The sequence below is a fragment of the Oryzias latipes genome, chromosome 17, assembly GCF_053564925.1.
Source record: "Oryzias latipes strain Hd-rR chromosome 17, Olatipes_Hd-rR_3.1".
NCBI lineage: Eukaryota > Metazoa > Chordata > Actinopteri > Beloniformes > Adrianichthyidae > Oryzias > Oryzias latipes.
In genome coordinates this window covers 10,760,448-10,779,732 of record NC_136253.1, presented here as the reverse complement: position 1 = coordinate 10,779,732, position 19,285 = coordinate 10,760,448, and the positions used below count along the sequence as shown (strand labels likewise).

The 19,285-nt window shown below is 40.8% G+C and overlaps 2 protein-coding genes across 4 annotated transcripts in view; one reads left to right on the top strand and one right to left on the bottom strand.

Annotated features, from left to right (window-relative positions):
- The first annotated feature begins 742 nt into the window (after positions 1–742).
- stard3nl (STARD3 N-terminal like) lies at positions 743–13,948 on the top strand. 2 transcript variants are annotated; one of them, XM_020711308.3, is made up of 9 exons: positions 751–883; positions 5,919–6,005; positions 6,321–6,608; positions 7,528–7,605; positions 7,684–7,761; positions 8,724–8,777; positions 9,667–9,784; positions 10,643–10,753; positions 13,092–13,948. In XM_020711308.3, the coding sequence occupies exons 3-9, from the start codon at positions 6,417–6,419 to the stop codon at positions 13,154–13,156; spliced, it is 696 nt and encodes a 231-aa protein (XP_020566967.1). In that variant the 5' UTR covers positions 751–883; positions 5,919–6,005; positions 6,321–6,416; the 3' UTR covers positions 13,157–13,948. The 2 variants fall into 2 exon arrangements, with proteins under 2 accessions (XP_004078796.1, XP_020566967.1); XM_004078748.4 differs by lacking the exon at positions 5,919–6,005 and having other exon boundaries at positions 743–883.
- Positions 13,949–15,443: 1,495 nt separating this feature from the next.
- Positions 15,444–19,285, bottom strand: part of slco5a1a (solute carrier organic anion transporter family member 5A1a) — a 36,127-nt gene continuing 32,285 nt past the window's right edge. For both annotated transcript variants that reach the window (XM_004078797.5, XM_078934403.1), the window contains exon 9: positions 15,444–19,166. In XM_004078797.5, the coding sequence (XP_004078845.2) occupies positions 18,655–19,166 (512 nt within the window). In that variant the 3' untranslated portion in view covers positions 15,444–18,654. The remainder of the gene's footprint in view (positions 19,167–19,285) is intronic.

Here is a 19,285-nt window from a genome sequence, read left to right as displayed (position 1 = left end):
ACCAGCAGAACATTCTGTGTGGGTGTAACCACACAGTCCAGAACCTCCTGCAGCCACAGCAGTAACCACCAGTGTTCTCCCTGCAGGCTACCAGGATCCTTGTGACCAGCTCCCTCCTCCAGCCTCTTCTAATGATGCCACAGCTCTTATGATCACTACTACCATTTTTTTCAGAATCAACATCTCAAATGACAAACAGAGCTGTGGATTGTAAACTTTGTTTTCGGTCGTGTGAATGACTTTTCTGTGGGATATTTTTGGCACACAGAACAGTGTTGATCTTCCATTAAAATGATCATTAACACCATAAAAGACCATACAGATGACTAAACTCTTTGTGATGGTATATTTATGTGAAAAGTCTCATCTAGAAATCAAGCTTATGCATGTCAATTATTCAAATTACTGAAGATGTCATGTATTGCAAACGGTTATAAACATTACATTTAAAAGAACTATCCAAAGTCTTTATTAAATCCACAATGAAACTAGGTGAAAACGTGGTAGTGAAAAATATATGTTTAGTAGGCTACAAATGAAAGAACTGCTGATTGTTCTGAAATGTAATTTTTTTTACATCTTTTTTTGTTGGCATTTTAATTTTTAGACAACATTAAATGTTTGTTAAGCCCATTTGAATTGAGAACGGGGAAAAATAATCTCTTTGATGCAAGTTTAGGTTTAATTTTGCACGTACGGTAGTAGGGATTTTAACTACGTGTCCCAGCATCCTTTGCGTCATGTTTTTGCCGGCCTCTTCCGTTCCATTAAATCGAATGAAGCGGAAGCGGATGAGTCCTCTCAAGTCTGTAGTATCATTATTTACCCACACAACTGACGGGTTGGTTTTGGATATTAGAAATTGTGAGAGGATTCTCAGGAGGTAAGAAAACCAACACTGACAGAAAAAAGTCGTGATTTAAGTGCTAAATGGAAGTAAACTAGCTGGCTAGCTTGTTGTCAAGTGAACTTTATCGATACATTTTGTCCGGCCTCTTGCTGTTGTTATTGGCTGATACATTATTACTTTTTTTGTCTGTAACTTGATTAAATTGTTGGTGGTTTCTCTGTTCAATTCCCTGAATATTTATTAATATTTTTCACCTCTTTTGAGTCTCACAGATCGACGTGTTTTACAGACATTTGTTATGAGATGACATGGAAACGCTTTAGCTCATTCTTAAAAGCATCGTCATGGTCTTTCCCGTCAGCACTCAGTGCAGCTTCCTCTTCAATTTGGAATATTTAATCACCACAGCGCAAATTCTGAAGAAAACAAAAAACCCGAATACATAAAAATCTGGGGGTTGAACATTGTTTTGACTACCAGATCATTAGAAGAAGAGAAACCTTGACTAATGTTCAGAGCTTCCTGTTCGTGCTGCCTCTGTTTGACAGCTCTGACTCTGTCAGCTTGGCTCAAATGTTACATTCATGTAACATTCATGTTCTTTCATCAGACTCACCTGTTGGGACAGGTGAGTCCAAACTGTGACAGTTTTTCATTTTCTGTTACACACACACAAAGGTGGTTCTTGTGTAAATAACTGTTCTATGGATGTCTGCAGAAACCCAAATAGGTTAAAAAAATTTAAAAAAACAGGCTTTAGTGTTTTGGCTTTCCTATAGTTATAGGTCGGTGGTAACATCTCATCTATTCGATTACCTTTGCTCAAAAAAGGTGAATCTGATCAAATTGGATTTTATTTCAACTTCCACAAAGTGTTTTGGACTAATTGTATTCAGAGTGCAGCAAATGAGTCTATAAGGAAAGTAATGTTAACGAAATTTTAGCTAAAAAAAAAAAGTCAATCTACTTCACCAAAACGTTATAAAAGGGAAAAAAAATGAAATGAAAGTTTAAATCAGTGCTTATGTGAAAAATCGTCAAATCAAAAAACCCAATCTTGGGATCAAACAGACTCGTCTTTATTGAATCTTGGAGTTAGAAACCAAAATACATTTTGGAAATGGTAAATTTTACCAATTTAGTATTTGGGCAGGAATATCCAGCCCTTCATTCCCATGAGTTTTTTTTATGTATTCCTCTTAAGTTAATGTCCCTAAAAAAAATTTTAAGTGGAAAGAATTAAATTGAAATAAATTTGAATTTTTATGTTCATTTTTTTATGTTTTTATTTTTTTTTTTTTAGAAATTCCTTAGTTAAACGGTTCTCCTATACTACAGGCTTACTAAACAGCTCTAAACAGACACAAAAATACATGAAGTTTATATTTGTATTATGGTGAAGCAACATTGAGGGTCAGACAGAATTTAGAGTTGAGCTAAAAACGTTTGTTTAGAATCAGCGTTTTCCGTCCACATCAGGCTGGTTTCCTCTGTTTGTTGGTTAGTTTAATTGCTGCTCTGGAATGGTCTGAGTTTGTATGATAATTATTTTTTCCCATTCTGGTGTAGCTTCTTCATGTTTTTCTTTTTTTTTGTTTTGTTTTAAATTTCTCTGTTTCTTCCAGGAATTTCGTTCTTCTGTTTTCTTTTGCTTGGCCATGTTTTTTTCTTGCCAAGTTGTGTCTTGTCCTCTTTGCTTTGCTTTTCTTGTCAAAGATGCAACTTTCTTCAGTCTGTTTGTGGGATCACTGTCAAAATATTTAAATGACTTTAGCTGGTATTGACTGCCATGTTGTTGACCTGTTTTCACAGTGAGTCAGGCGCTTGACAAAGTCAATGCTGTTAAAAATAAAGTGAATAGATGAGGGAAACAGAGGCGACTCAGTATGTGATTTTACTGATACTTATCTGAAATATGTCAATGGGTTTTTAAAGAATCTGTTGACGGTGGCTAACATTCTCATGCTTGGTCTTCCCCTAAAAGTTCATTTTGAGTTTGTCTGCAGTAAAAAAGCACACAGCTGACTACAGGTGTGTCTCAGTGCTGTGCAGCATTCCTGGCCTTTTTTATTTATTGCAGATCATTTCAAAAATGGCCTATAAACAAACAAAACAGTTTTTTTTGTCTTTGCATGTCATACAGAGCTTTTTGCTTCAGACCAACAGAGTATGAACTCAGAAGAATTTGAGAAAAATGAAATATATTAGTTATATTAGTGCTGTCACAGCTCATATGGTGTTTTGTCAGTTTTTCCCCTCTTAGGTTTGCAGTCAGACAAACCTTTGTTCACCAAAGCTATATTCACATATTATGAAGCATAAATCTGTGTGAAAGCGCCTGATTTCCCCTGCAGAGGAATATGGTTTGCTTTTTTTTGTAGTCTTTTGAAATATTTAACACTTTAAAAGTGACAAAGTGCAAGCATCAGCTGTTTTTAATGGAAGTCTCCAGTATCCTCTGTGGGGGATTTTCCATTTTTTCCCCTGTTGTTTCAAGATTAACGTCCTACACTGCAAGTCTCCGTTGTTTTTATGCAGCGTTAGGAAACCAGAGAAATGGCCTTCTGTCACCATCTGTCTGTTAAAATCTGCTTTAAAGACTCGCTCCAATGATCTTTTGATCTGTTTTCAATGCGTTTAACAATGATTATGCTGATGTTAAGCAAATTCAAAAGACGTGTTTCTTTCTAGGACCTAGTTTCTGTAGAGCAGCAGTAGTTCATTAGAAAGTTGCCTCTGAGTTGTGGAAGAGTCCCGCCCCCCTCTTCCCGTCATCCAAAACTGAGAGGTGTTCTTACATGCTTTTCTGCTAGCTTACAGCCCTTCAAAACCCCAACCTAACATTAGCGGTGCAACAAAAATGGCGAGCAATATTGGAGCTACCCAGCCTTACAATTCTGAGCCAGATGCCGGCTCAGACGAGAAAAAGGAGGACGTATGTGGATCTAGTCATCTACAAGTAGATGGATCAGAACTGAGCTTGAGGCCTGCTGATTGTAGCTTCTACTTCACAGTGACAATCTTTGACAAACTGCTTTTTATTGTCTGGTCCTGATTCCCGATTGGAGTAAAAAAATACTCACAAATGCAATTTTAAGCTTTCATTCATTCATCCATTCATTCATTCCACGGTGGCGCAGTGGTTAGCGCTCTTGCCTCACAGCAAGAAGGCCCCCGGTTCAAGTCCCGGCTGGGGGACCTGAACCAGAACATCAATGGGGGACCTTTCTGTGTGGAGTTTGCATGTTCTCCCCGTGCATGCGTGGGTTCTCTCCTTGATCTCCGGCTTCCTCCCACTGTCCAAAAACATGCTTCATAGGTTGATTGGCAACTCTAAATTGACCATAGGTGTGAGTGTGAGTGTGAGTGGACGTGTGATTGAGGATGTTCTACCCTGCGACAGACTGGCGACCAGTCCAGGGCATCCCTTGCCTACGCCCAAGTGGCCGGGATAGGCTCCGGCAACCCCGTGACCCCGAAAGGGAAAAACGGTCAAGAAGATGGATGAATGAATTTTAAGCTTAATTTTCTTAATTTATGTCACTTATCATCAGAAAATGCCAAAAGAACATGTTACAATTTTCATCAGAGTGGGTCTTTAATCGTTACAAGCCATGACCCTCTGAACCTTGAATGTTTGGTGGCAAAGCTCAAGTTGTCTTAGAACTGTTAGATTTCTTAAGAAACCCGGATAATGCTTAAATAAGAACATATCAGACAAAGGCACACTCATCCAGAGACAGGCGCATCGTCTGGTGGAAGCCAAACGTCAAACAACTCAAAAGAAAGATGTTGAAAGATGCCCTCCACTCTGTGACTGGAATCTCTCTCCTTATTTCCAGCTCAACTCCTCACTTCCAGGATGGAGAAAAGATTTAAATCAGTCCCTCGTGATGCTGATGTATTTGGCATCAAGAAAAGTAACTGTTTGGTCTCAGAAATGTTTTTCTGTCATGTTGTTCAAAGTAAAAATGGTTTTAAAAAAAAAGATCATGTTTGAAATGATCAACAGTGTATAGTTTTCATTTACTGTCATCTTTTTACCTCATTAAAACAAACATTTGTTGTTATTTCAAGGTTGTAGTTGTGTGAATGTGAGCTGTGGCTGGAGAAGCTCCCCTATGCGTGAGGAGGAAGATGCAGATGCTGCAGGGTTTTTAGGGGCAGCTGCAGTATTTGATTGGAGGTTTTTCTGAATCGTGGGTTTCATTTGGATTTCAGGACTTTGCCCATCTTTGTTTAAGCTCTTGTGTCAACGAAACACGGACACGTATATCCTATGATGAGGAAAATAATACGTCAAAATGACAGACTTGTGGCTAGCCACGTTGTTGCATTGCAATCACACGTTTGCAGGAGCTTGAAGACAGATGCAACGGTTTCACTTCCCTAAGCTAAGTTCACAGAACAGCCTCAGGACTGTCGTTGGTCAGCATCTAAATTGGGGGGGGGGGGGGGGTATTTTTGTATGTGATCATGCACCCACTGACCACCTTATTAGGCACATCTGTCCAACGCAAATGTCTAATTGGCCAATCACATGGCAGCAACTCAGTACATTTGGGCATGTAGACATGGTCCCGCCGATCTGCTGCAGTTCTAATCTAGCATCAGAATGGGGAAGAATCTGATTAAAGTCACTTTGAACGTGGCGTGGGTGTTGCTGTCAGACGGTCTGGTCTGGGTATTTCAGAAACTTCTGATCTACTGGGATTTAACCCTACTGACCCTAACCCTAAAAGAGAAAATATCCAGTGAGCTGCAGTTCTGTGGGTGGAAGTACCTTGTTGATGCCTGAGCTCAGAGGCGAATGGCCAGACTGGTTCCAGCAACAGTAATAGCAAACAGTGACTCAAATAAACACTGGTTACAACTGAGGTCTGCAGAAGAGCATATCTAAACGCATAACACGTCCAACCTTGAGGCAAATGGTCTACAGCAGCAGAAAACCACACCGGGCGCCACTGCTGTCAGCTAAGAACAGGAAACTGAGGCTACAATTCACACAGACTCACCAAAACGTGTGAATTACGTTGTCTGGTCTGATGAGTCTCTATTTCTGCTGTAGGGTCTATGCCACCAAGGATGAAGGTAGTTCTGAAGGCAAAAGGGGGTCCAACCCAGTAGTAGCAAGACGTACAGAATAAAGTGGCTGGTGAGTGTAGATTTGATTTAGATTCATGGGTATTGATTCAAAGAGGGCCCTACTGCAGATGGTCCCAGTTACAAACCCTTTAAGGAGCAGTCTGGATTGCTGACTTGCTCTGTGTCTCCGTCTTTCTCAGAATGTTTCACTTCTTCATGCTCCAACTATACCTTTGTGCCTAGAGCCCAAACCCTTCAGAGATTGTAGCTTTTAGCTGTTAGACATGACCGTCTCTTGTCTAAAGAACCTGGCAGATTCTCTGTACTCTGAATCTGATCACATGCAAACTCTGTTTTAAATGCTTTTTTTATTTGTCCCATGCAGGGATGGTGTTCTCCTCCACGTCGTCTCACTCTGAGAACTCCTTTTGAGCTGTAGAGTTCTTGCCCTGTCTGGGAGGGGGGGGCGGTGTGGCCAGAGATGGAGAGGAGCATTGATTCCCGACTCACTGCAAAAGGAATGGGCTCCGTCAGCAGCATGGTTGCCTCTGCCAGGCTGGAGTCGTACGAAGCAGCAGACAAGAAGTGCATCTCTGACGTTCGGAGGACCTTTTGCCTCTTCGTGACCTTTGACCTCCTGTTCATCACCATGCTCTGGATTATAGAGCTCAATGTAAGACCACACTGTCCTGTGGTTTAGGCACCATGAGGGAATTTCAAAGAGAAACGCATCCCATTTTGTTTTATTCTGCAGATATCGTTAGTCATGACTCGCTGGGTTTTATCGAGCTGTTTCAAACATTTCCTTAAGCTGCTCAAAAGTGTAGCTGGCTTAAGGAAATGTTTGTATTACAGCTCATATTTCTGTTAATTTCTGGAAGATAATAAAGGCGGCTAACATATTTTTGTTGCTCTTTGTCATCTTACAAAACCGCTCTTCTGAAAAACCATTCAAGTTCATTCAAAGTGTCCAAAGAGATTCAGCTTTTTTTGACCGTTTTGTTTTAAAAGGAATTTCTGCTTTTTGTGGCGTGATGAATACGTTGAATGTGCAAACCTGAAAATACGTGACCTTTTGTTTAACATCTGATAGCTTCAAAAATTCCAAATGAAACCTGGATGATTAGTCCAGTCTAACGACAGCTTTCGAGCAGCTCGGTCCCTGCCAGATGCTGTGTGGACAATCTACCTTAAAACAGGTTCAAAGAGCGGTCTGGATCACTGAAAACCCAAGATAAGGCCATCAGAAGTGATTGATCCCTGCTGTCAGGGTTCGATTCCAGTTACAAATCCCACTCATTTAAAACGAGTCACTGGATCTGATGATTCAGCAGAATGGACATCATGCAAAAACGTTTTGGTCCGGTTTGAGGGAAAATTCTTCAGTTTTGTCATGAAAGTACAAACCTGCTGAGATGAAGTATTTAGAAACCAAAGCTTGCAGCAAACCCTGAAGTAACCTGGAATAATGCAGCTTTTCCGTCAGGATTAGGAAATTTTTCCGTTTCTGAGAGTCTGACTCAGAAATTTAGAGCCTAAATTCTGAGTTTCCCTCACTTTTGTCTTTGTGGGTCTTTGTTGTTTGTCTTCAGGTGAACGGCAGTATAGAGACACAGCTGGAAAAAGAGGTTCTGCACTATGACTACCATGCCTCTTTCTTCGACATCTTTGTAAGATTTTGCTCTTTTAGTAACAAATATGTGTTTCATATAAATAAATTGTATATATTTTTCTTTTTGTCTTTTCAGCTGCTGGCAGTCTTCAGGTTCTCTGCTCTCATCCTGAGTTACGCCATCTGTAAGCTCCGTCACTGGTGGGCCATCGCTGTGAGTCCCTCTGTTTTCTTTATTTGGAAATGGTCAATATTCTCTTTTTCAGCAGAAAGTTGGACTCATTTCCCTCTTTTGTCATTCTCTGTCCTGTAATGTGTAGCTTTAGCCACAGGGTGGTGAGCAGAAACGAAAAGGATTGGCAGCTGCTCTGAATGTGCAAAGCTTCAGGAGTAAACGCTCAAAATGTTGTCACAGAACAAAGGACGGAGAAAAGGCTTATCGGTTTCTCTTTAAACTATTTAAAAAAGCTTCTTTTGGTTTTATTTTCTCTTCCTGGTTTACCGGAGAAACAACATTTCGTTTATAAAATATCATGTTTTTAAAAAAAAACATTTGTTTAGCTTTTTTAATTGTCGTTGATTTGTTGGTGTGATTTGCTCTTCAGGGCCACCGTAGTTTTATAGTTTCTGCACAAATAGTTGTTGTAATTTCTTCTATTGTAAATGTGGTGCAGTTTAAATTTAGTTTTTTGCAAAATATAAAGATTTAAACTGCACACACCAATAATAATTAAATTAAAAAAATAAAACTTTAATACAGATCTCAAATGAGGCTAAAAACGAAATGTGTGCAGTTAGTGCTGCACTGCTCATGCTGAAAGTTAGGAAACGTCAGTGTGGATATCTTATGTGATTCTATAAAGCAGGAGGAAATATTTAGGAAATGAATCTCACAAAGACTCCAGAGCAAAGAGGAAAAACCGTTTTCAGAGCGAAAACAGAGCAGAACATGCTTGCAAAGAGGGCTGTGAAGAATTTTGATGGAAGTTCAGAAGATGCATTGTTAGCATTGTTCAAAGAAATTATACTCTTGAGTTTTTTCTCTCTTAAGGTGTCTTTACAGCTGAAAAACATCTACAGAATAAACTCAAACCTCTATTCTTATAAATAATTATGCTGCTGGACAGAAAAAACTCTTCTGCTCTGCAGGATTATCTAACTTTTGTTTCCCTGTAGATCACCACTGCAGTCAGCTGTGCCTTCCTGATTGTAAAGGTCATTCTGTCAAAGGTAAGAGTCAGAAACGTATCAATACAAAATCATTCAAGAAGAACACATGAGCAAAATATAAGCTAGGTTCACACCGGCCTCAGCATTGTGTACTAAAGCAAAGACTTCCGATGAAAAGTCTATGTAAACGCGCATAAATGTGAGTTTCAGTCCAGTGTGAAACCACGGGCTAAACAGACGTTCAAGAATGCGCGTTGAGGGTTCTTGCATGCACAGAACATGCCTGTGTGAACATAGCTTATAGTTATCTTTTGAAAACATTTCAGGGAAAGTAACTTAAATAAAAGATCAGAATGGCAGGCAGAATGGCGAAACAATGGCAAGTTATGAGCCATTAAATAGCGACTCGTCGCATTTCGGGCAGACACTCGGCAGAATTGCAGGTTACTCCCCTAGGGCGGGTCAGTTAATTAACCCACCTGCTTAGCGTCCTATTTAAGTCAGGTGTGCAATTGTTCATTCTCTCTTACCTTCAGCGCTCATTCTTTGCCCCTCCCTCCTCCCCGGCTTCCACCTGTGGGCTCCGTTACGGGGGTTGTTACCCGAAAGTGTATGGAAAAAATAAGTGTCTCAAGGAATTGAACGGAGCCTTATGCCAAAATGAAGTTGTGAATCAAATTGTGAATGTCAACCTAAAGATGTTGTGAAATAAATATTCTTCTGCAAGAGTTGTCTGACTGAAATATATATATATATATATATATATATATATATATGTTTCCCCATAAAAGCTTCAAATCATCACCCTTCCACCTCCTTGCTGATATAAACTGTCATTCTTGTTCCACGTGTTCACGTTCATCTTGAAAGAATGTGGAGAATTATGTCATTCCTTCGTGGTAGAGGTGAGTATTTTATAATCAGTCTGTGTGTGTGTACGTGTGTGTAGTTGTTGACTCAGGGGGCGTTCGGTTACCTGCTGCCCATCGTCTCCTTCGTGTTGGCCTGGATCGAGACGTGGCTGCTCGACTTCAAGGTGCTGCCTCAGGAGGCGGAAGACGAGATCAGTGAGTCACAAAAGCTCCCAGTAGAAAAGAAGACATTTTTCATTTTGTGTCAAACAAAACAAATCACTGGACTGAGTGAGTCTGGCGTCACCCATAGAAAGGGACTTCCAGTTTTTTGGGATACGATGTCGACATGTCGGAAGCAGACGAGCAGTGATTGGTCCGAGTTGGTCTATGACAACCACTCTCACCAATCAGGAGTGAACTTGTTGAAAGACCACACCCCTAACACTTGAAAGCGGGCTACACAAAATCTGTCAATCAAACATTTGGACCGTTAAACATCAGACTTTCATTGAGGTATCTGATTGGTCAGGTTATAACTTGAATAACTTGCAATAATCACGCTCTGGAGGAGACCTGACACAACGCGGCCGCCATCAGCTCATGGTTCTGCTGCAAAATAAACCGACCTTTACATTGAAGAAACACTTTTATTTTCGTGCATAAAAACTGTGTTTAATAAGGAAAAACCTTTTTCAAGAATACAGATTTCCAAAAGTATGGTTAAAAAAAAAGACAAAGTTTTACTGTTTTCTCTATTAAATCTTCATAGTTTTCCTTGAAAAATGTTAATAATAAATTCAAACCAACTTTTATATTATTATACATTTTTTAAAAGTAAAGGATCAGAATTTTCTTGTCTGTTAATCATTTAGTACTACAGTGAATGAATTTCCTGCTAATTTCTAGCGTCATGAATAAAATGTAAACGTTTGATAAATGCAGGTTTTCTGAGTCGGAGTTGCTTTAAGAATCTCACCACATGAATGGAAGTTGAATGAGTGTCAACGATGTTCAGCACTGATGAACTGCCTTCCAGGTGTTACAGCTGCGTCTGTCCCGCTTGGGTTTCAGGATATCAGCCCTTCGTGGACTCGGTAGATCGCACGCCGGTCATGGGTCCAGGTCCTCTGTCCGACAGACAGACGGAGGGACAGTTCTACTCTCCACCTGAGTCTCTGGCAGGTCTGAGCTTTTCTAAACGTCAATCCAAAACAAGACTCTTGTTTTTTGTTACTATTTTGTTGTAACTTTGTTTATAATTAAGTTGAATCTTTTAATTATGGTCTGTTATTTATGATAATTCTGTTTTTAAGGCAAAATTAAAACAAAAACAGTGTCATTTTCTTGGACATAGTTTCTGCAGAGCGACAGAAATTCACCTCCGAGTTGTGGGATTGTTGGTGCAGACCAAATCCCCCCTTCCTGTCACCCAGAACTGAGAGCTCTCTGTTTACACACTCTCCCATTGCCTCCCAGACCCTCACACCCCTAACCTAACATTACCGATGCAACAGAAATGCAATAGAAGAGCTGTCCGGCTGCACAGTTTGGAACCAGATGCCAGGCGAGTAAAACAAATGACAAAACAAAGAAATGATGGGAAGAGGGGGCAGGCTTACTTCCCGTCAACAGTCCCGCCCACAACTTCGAGGTAAATTTCTGATGAACTACTGCTGCTCTGCAGAAACTCTGGCTAAATCCGAACAGCTTCCGTTCCCCTATGGCTTCTCCCTGTCCCTACATTTATTCCCTCCAAGCAAGTGAGATATTGGAAAACCAGTGTCATCAAATTTGGACGTTACAACTGCTGATGATGTCATCAATACTCACCTGTCATCTACACTAGCGCTGGGAAAATGCATAACAACGTCGGCTTCTAATACCCCTTCAATTGGAGCAATAGGGAGGAGCCAGAGAGGTGAGGAAGCTATTTGGACTCGGCCCAAGTCCTAGAAAGCAACAAAGGTTCAAAACTTCCTAATCATTCATGGAAGACCAATGGGAACTAGGGGTGTAACGATGAATGGATTTACATTCCTGCCATCAAACCAGATCGATCTGTATGAGGCAAGTAGTTAATCAATCCTTCTATTCATTATAAATGAATTCACATTAGCCGTGTTTACATGGGCAAAAGTAATCGGAAAGAACACCTGATCGGAAAGAAAATGCGTCATGTAAACGCGCCGTTCGGAATACTCTGCCCCGGTCAGACTCATTCGGATCAAAATTTCTTTCCGATCGAGATAGGTGGGTTATACCGATCGTTTATCCGATCGTTGTGCATGTAAACGGTTCATTCCGATCGTGTGTCACTGCTGCTCTGGTTTACGTCACGCATAGACGGTGTTTCGCTGAGAGAAAGCTTTGGAGCGCATACGGGACCGACCAGCTGCTCTGCGGACGCCCCGCGAAAAGTGCCGCTCCGATCTCCCCCCCTGGCTCTCCCCTCTCTTTCACCTCTCACGAGGGAGATGCGGAGGGGATGCGTGTCCACTGACGTCTGGACCCGGACCCGGCACTGGACCCGGCACCGGCACTGGCACCGGAGCCTGCGTTCAGGCTCCGGTGCCAGTGGACCGAGTGATCCTCTCTGAGCAGAGCAGCCGGATTTATTAATGTGTTTGAAGGGAGGGTGCTTTGTTACGTTGAAAGTTGTGCCCCGACAAAATAAAATCTGATGTTATTCACAGACATTTACGTGCAGCCAAGCTGCAGATTGCAGCGTTTCCCGCATGGTCCAGGATTTTGTGTCCATCAAAAGGATAATGTTGTTAGCGCGTGTTAGCCTGTCCTAACACTGGGCCCGTTTGGAAGATCGCCTCTTTTACCGAGCTGCTGCACAGATATATGTGACAGCAAATGTTTGTTTACAACAGGACACATTTTCCTTCCGGTATTTTCGACACTACTGCGCATGCCCAAATGATTAATTCCGACCGAAAGTGTGACCATGTGAACGTTTCTTCTAATCGAAAAAAGGTTTTCTGATCCCATGTGCACGGGTGAATTTTAACCCGACCATTGATCCGATCAAGACATTCTGCCCATGTAACCGCGGCTAATGAAATGACTCAATGGTATTGATACCATTTGGTTTATTTTACAGTAAAGTAAAAACGACTGAGTGCACCACAGCAGGCAACACACAGAAACACTGATTAAGCCATCATTACAGTCCCATATGTGGAAACACTTTGAATCAGATCAAATGAACCAATATCGACTATGAATCATATCGTCAACCACAAATTATGATATGAATCCAACATTTGAAATGAATTATTACACTGGGAACGCTTTTAAAATGGATTCAAAGAGGATCAGAGAGGGACTTTAAGATTCAAAATCTCAGTTTCAGGGTTAGAACATTTCAGTGATGATGATCCACACCTTCCTACGTTCTCCTTTACCAAAAGCGACGGCAGAATCAGTGAAAGTGGACATCGATCCTTTTCCCGCCTTTCTCCTTCCCTCTTTAAACCGCTGTGCATCCGCTCTCATTCCTTCTCTTGCTCAGACTCTGACGAGGATCTAGAAGACAAACATGATCCAGAAAAGGGGCTGATTCATCAGGTGACCTAACGGGTGGGACCGAGCGACGCAGCAGAAATCCCTTCCTCTTCTTTCCGTCTCACCTTGTTTTTTTGTGTGTTTTTTTTAATGTTTTTTGGCTCTGTCAGACCAGTTCATCCTGAACATCAACTCTCTCTGCCTTACATATTTTACCTCCTTCGTTATTTGGTCATTTAAAAAAAAAAAGTGGCCATAAAAACACCTAATTTCCTTCATGTGAACTTTGAAAAAGTTCCAGAAAGTGCTGTTTATGAAGCTGTTTTGTGCCAAGATTTGTGCTAAATTTTAGATTTTTTTTCTGTGTTACGGATTTTCTGAGGGATTTTTTTTTTTGATAGAAAAAAGCACTTTGAGTTCAGCTGAAACCAGCTTTTTAAACCCAGTATTCAGATGTAACCTTAACCGTGTCACTGTCACCATGATGTTTACTGTTTTCACCTGCCTGCTTTGAATTCACTGTAAGAGATTGAAGCTGCTTGCACTCTGAAAAAATGAAGGATGTAAGTTTAAATCTGCAAAAACGCCACAGCAGAAACTCGCATGGAGGCTTCAGGAATGTTGTTTACCTTATGACAAAGAAAAAAAACATTGTAAAATGAAAAAATGATGCATTTATTGAAGCTCCTGCAGGAAATCTGGAGCTGTTATAACAGAGGGAGATAAAGGAACGTTGATCCGTGCTTTGCAGGTTCACAGCTTACGTTTCCATGAGACGAATCTGTACAAAATGCAACCATTAAAGTATGAAACTTTGAGTTTTTCACATTCTACTTGTGTTTGTTCATTAGAAGTAGAAGTTTGGTTTTTGGTTCTAATGTGACCTGTTTGAAATCTATTACAAAATTGTGATTTATTTGACTTTTGACAAATATGTGAGCCCAACGAAAAAGAAAAAAATTAGGTTTTGTTAAAATAAATACAATTTTATGCATAAAAAAATTATTCTTCCATTCTTTGTGGCATTGAAAAGTAAAAAAGAAAAAAGAGAGAAGTGTAGAATCAATCGCTCCTTTTGTCCAGCCAATCGAGACTAATTTCAGTGTTTGCATATTTATTCTATCAGTCCCTTTATTTATAAAGCACTTTTCATCCACATGCTGTGAAGCACAAGGTGCTTAACAAAAAGACATGTATAAACATTCATTTAAACAAAAATTCATGAGACGTTAGAACAAAAGCAAAAACCATAACATGATTACGATCAATAAACTGCTTTAATATCAAATGAAAATAATATAAATAGATGCAGAATTATCTTTTGAAAATGTGTATTTTCTTTGGGTTTTTTTTTCTAATAAAACAAACATGCACCCTTCGATTTATCAGTAGTCTCCAACTAAAAGTTTACAGAATCTGAATTAAAGTCTGGACTCTTTAAATTGGAGACCAGAACCTCTAAAGGAACCTCTAGTTCTGCTGCGTTTGGGTTGTTCTCAGCCAAAGTTTCTGCAGCTCGTGACCTGACAGATGGGGCAGTGGGAAGGTCCAAAATAGATTTGCATCTGTTTTAGGAAACATAACCCCTCATTATCATTCTACCACCACTATATTTGATTATTGCCCCAATGGTCCTTTTTTTTCTTTGAGACGCTGAATTGGCTATTTTCTTCTCTTTGAGTTCTTTGGAGCTCTTGGCCTGATGGGGGGGGGGGGGGGGATCTGAAAAGGTAAAAATTTGAAGTGGATCTATCAATTTTAGCAGACGCAGCACCTCATTACCACTCTGCCACCACAATGCTTGATTGGTCTTTTTATTTGAGATGCTTTGGATCATGCTTCTCCTGGATTTCTCTGGATCTCATGTCCTGATAAAGGATGTCAGTAATAAGGTACAAACGAAATAGATCGATCAGTTTTAACAGAGGCAGCTCCAGACTATCACTCTACCACCACATAGGATGGTTTTTTCTGGATTTTGTTTCTCAATGAAACATCTTTCTAAAGGTTTTCGGGGATAATCTAGATGTTAGATGTCTTTAACATTGGGAGTTGGGTCATCTAGACCCACTAGACAGTGCGCTGAACCTTTATTCTTCAATGATTTGTGATCTTCACTGGTGTCCATGGATTACATGACATCTTTCCACCTTTATCCACCTTTGTCATGGTAGGGAGAACACGTCAATGTGAGGGTGGTGTCATCTAAGATAGCACAAGGGTTAAACCAAACAGCTGTGGGGAAAAAGGTAGGCAGGTGGGTGGGTAGATGGATGGCTCAATCGATAGATTAAACCAATGGTACATATACTTTGCATTTGCTAAAGAAAGGGAAACACCACTAAATCCAGACAGCAGATGTTTCTATAACACTATTTTATTTTCACATTGTTTTGACAGAAGTCACGTTTCAAAGGCGGCTGTAAACGTAGAGTCCACAGAGTTTACATTTAGCCTCATCAGTGTGTTTTTTTGTTTTCCAGTCAGACAGAAGCGCTGTTCAAATAAATACTGATAATAAAAGAGGGGGCTGCATCCGCCCGCAGGGCCTTGAAGGGCGGAGCACGAGAGCGTGATGCAGAAGCTGGCGTTTAGCGGCTCCACGGTGAGACTGGAGAGTCTGAGGTCTGTCGTTTCCATGAAACAGAAGGAAGGCAGACGACCATCTGAAACAGCTGTCATGTTTATTTGCTGCTTTCTTCACACAAAGACAGAATGCTGCTTTTCTACTCTATTCTACTTTTTCTACTGCGCTGACACTGAAGCAGCTTCTCTTCTCTGCTCTGAAGAACAATGAGATGATCGGCTTTTTATTCTACAGATGAAGGTTTGCTTTCCTCAGACTTTGATTCCACATTTTCACTCTCAGTTCATTGGATCTCACTGAAGCAAATTAAACTATGATCATTGAACAAATACTTACAAACATTTAAAACAGATTTGAGGATTTCCCGACACGTCGCTCGACTCCAATGCAGTTCAAAATCAAAATGATTCGTCTGTGAAAAGGAGGTCAGTTGACAAAAATGCTCCAGAACTCTGCATCACTTCTAGACTTTGAAAGGCCTCCACTTGATCAGTTTGTCTCTATTTTTCTGTTGCTTTGCTCCACCACACGTGGAGGCATCCACCCTGGTGGGTTTCGTGGTGTTGAGCGTGTGCAGTAATGGATGCAGGCTGTAGGGAGGAAAACGGCTGATTGGAAAAGTCAAAAATTGAAAGAAAAATCACCAGGAAAGGAAAAATTCGAGTAGGAAGAGATAAAAAATGGAAAAAATTAGTTGCTTTATAAATTCTAGGCAGCTTTTCTGGTGTGGTAAAAATTCTGATTTTCATAATTTCCTTTTTTTCAAATAAACGTTTGTAATAATAATAATTCTAAAAATAAAATAAATACAAATACTAATTCTAGACATGTTAGGCATAATTCTGATAGAAGCTGTGTGGGTTTAGTTCTAATTTATATAAAATACTGAATTGAGTCTGGTTTTTACTTTTTAGATTGTTTCTCACATTTTGCCAGTTAACCTCATTACCACAGAGACATGGATTCATTCATTGTACTCCAGCTACATGTCCTGATTAAAAACTAAACACTATTACAATGAAGAATTAATTTAGAAATCATCTTCTGGCTCCAGCCTGCTGGTTGGGTTCATGTTTTACTCTAAATTTATTAAAAAAACTAAATATTGCTTATTAACCTTTTTCTTTATTTTTCATTTAATGAGTTGCAAACATGATCATCAACTTAAATTTGCTTTTTTTCCCCGATTTTGTCCATTTAGTCATCAGCAAACAGCTGAAGTTGTAATAAAGGGAGAAAAAACTAAATATTTTTTAGATTCCTTTCTATAAATTAAACAATTCTCCAAATTAAAGGTCATTTTTCCACTGCTTGGTCCTTTTTTTAAGTTTTTACTTCAACAACTAGTAGATTTTAAGACTTTTTGCAGATCTGGTTCCTCTCTGCAAAGGAACAGTGTCACGTTTTAGCTGCACTTTTTTCATGAGGCAAATTGGGTCCAAAACTAAGCCTGAAAATTCAGTTTTTCACCGTTTTCAGAAAAATCTCCAAAACTATCTGTAAGCAGCTTTGAAAAAGAAAATGCAAATATTTATCCAGAATTAAAACTGATTATCTTTCTCTGCGCTTACAGCTACACAACAGTGTGCTGTGGACTGTTCTAATTCCGGTTTAGGTTTAAGATCAAACACGATCTAAACGTCGGTTTCTTTACGTCCTTAAGGAATAAACCTCAGGCAGATTTTATTCATCTAAGGAGTAGCTGTATTATAGTTCAGTGTATTTTACACACAGGAATTCGATTATTTACTTAGTTATAAAAGTGACAAGCAGATGTCACCAGCCTCTGTTTGAATGCAGTTCCTCACACGGCCAGCAGGTGTCCTCAGAGGACTTCGTTTTTTCGACGTTGAAGTTGCAGATTCAGTTGAGGCATCCGTTTTTTGGGGGGAAAAGTGCAAATACTGGATTTGGGTCCATCATAGAAATAAGTGCTAACACTGCTTTCTGATCCTACAGAAACAAACAGCTCATCTCTTCTTCAGAGACACAAAATAGTTTTCGAGCGTGATTTCGGGCAGCTCTCATTGTTAAACTCATTTCAAAACCTGAATACTTTTCTGGATGGAATTTGGAAAAACTTTTAGTGCTTTGGACTCAAACTACCAGAACCAAAGCAGCAAGAAAAGTTCTGTTCAGGTGTCATCTGTGACTTTGAACAATGTTGTTTTTTTGTTTGTTTTTTTAATGTGTGCTCCGTCACATGTTTGTCCCAAGCATTCCCAGTGTTCAGCCCGGTGGGGATTGTGCTCGGGACGAAAATGTTGATCTTGTTCAGGTCAGGCTAAGCCCCTAATCATGCTGCCTTGTTAAAAATGGGGATGTGGGTGAATGGGTGAGGCCTGCAATCAGAGCTACTGCATCAGGGGATCAGCCAGAAGCTCCAGGTCAGACAGGAATGCGATCATTGAGCTGCCTGTCCCCGTAACCTGTTCTCCGGTTGGGTTCTTTTCAAGTGATTTTTTTCACACAAAAGACAAAACAAACAGACACAAACGCTGTTCTTCACATAGCACCATGCCATCGGTTCCACTTCCTTGAGGAATCACATTTCCACAGGGCTCGTTTTTTTTTGTTGTTTTTTTCCTGAAGTCCAGTGTACAGAAGTTGCTCACATGATGAAGAGAAGATGAAGAGTGAGAGAGGAGGGGGTGTCAAGCTGAGGTATTTGTCTATATGAATGCAGTTTAAACTGAGTGTGTTCTGTACATGTGAAGACTGAGGTGACAGAAGGCACATATCGCCGTGGTGAGGTTGGGGCAGGTCAGGGGAGGTCATGAGGGCAGAGTCTTCCTCTAGAATCTTTCACTACCAGAAGAGTTCCTGCTCCACATAGAGCTCAGGATTTAAGAATATCTGGGCCTCCTGCAGGAGTTGGTCACCTTATTTTGAAAGGGTAGGGCCTTTGATCATTGCTGAACTCTAGCTGACATTTCAGAATAAAAGAGGATGGAGGGGATGCTTCCTCTGGCTGCTCTGAAGCTTAAACTCGGACTGAAACGTGCTCCAGCGACTGGGCTGGAGTCGGGGAGGGTGCTGCTGCAGCTGCAGGGGGAGGAGGGGTTATTGCTTTCAGCTCGTTGCCAGGGCAACTCTGGGTACTGACCCCACGGTTGAGGGCACCGGCCCGCAGCGGCGCATTGGCAGGGAGGGTGTTAGGGTCGCTCCTAGGGATGTTGACGGGGCAGGAGCGGGTGCGGGCGTGGCCTTTGTGCCCGCCGGGGTGGCAGACCAAGCTGCCGACGGTGTCAACAGGAGACAGGTGGCGCTTCAGCCAGCGCTCCACCCTCTCCTCCTTATATTTGATGGAGTACCAGGTGAGGAAGATAAAGAAGAAGCCGAGGAACTTCAAGCTGGCCGCAAGACCGAAGTAGACAAAGCGCAGGGAGGTGACGTCGTACTCCCAGCAGGAGCCGTGCACGCCACAGTCCTGTTGCCACAACATGCAGGTGGTGTCGATGACGGCGCCAAAGTAGATGGGAGTCGGGATGTAAGCTGAGAGTGATGAGAAGGAAGAGGAGGTCAGAAAGGAAGAGGCATCTCTGTTTGGTTTAAGATCAGTAAACCTGCTGAACTTTCACCAGAACTTAAGGTCAAAAAAATATTAAACAAAG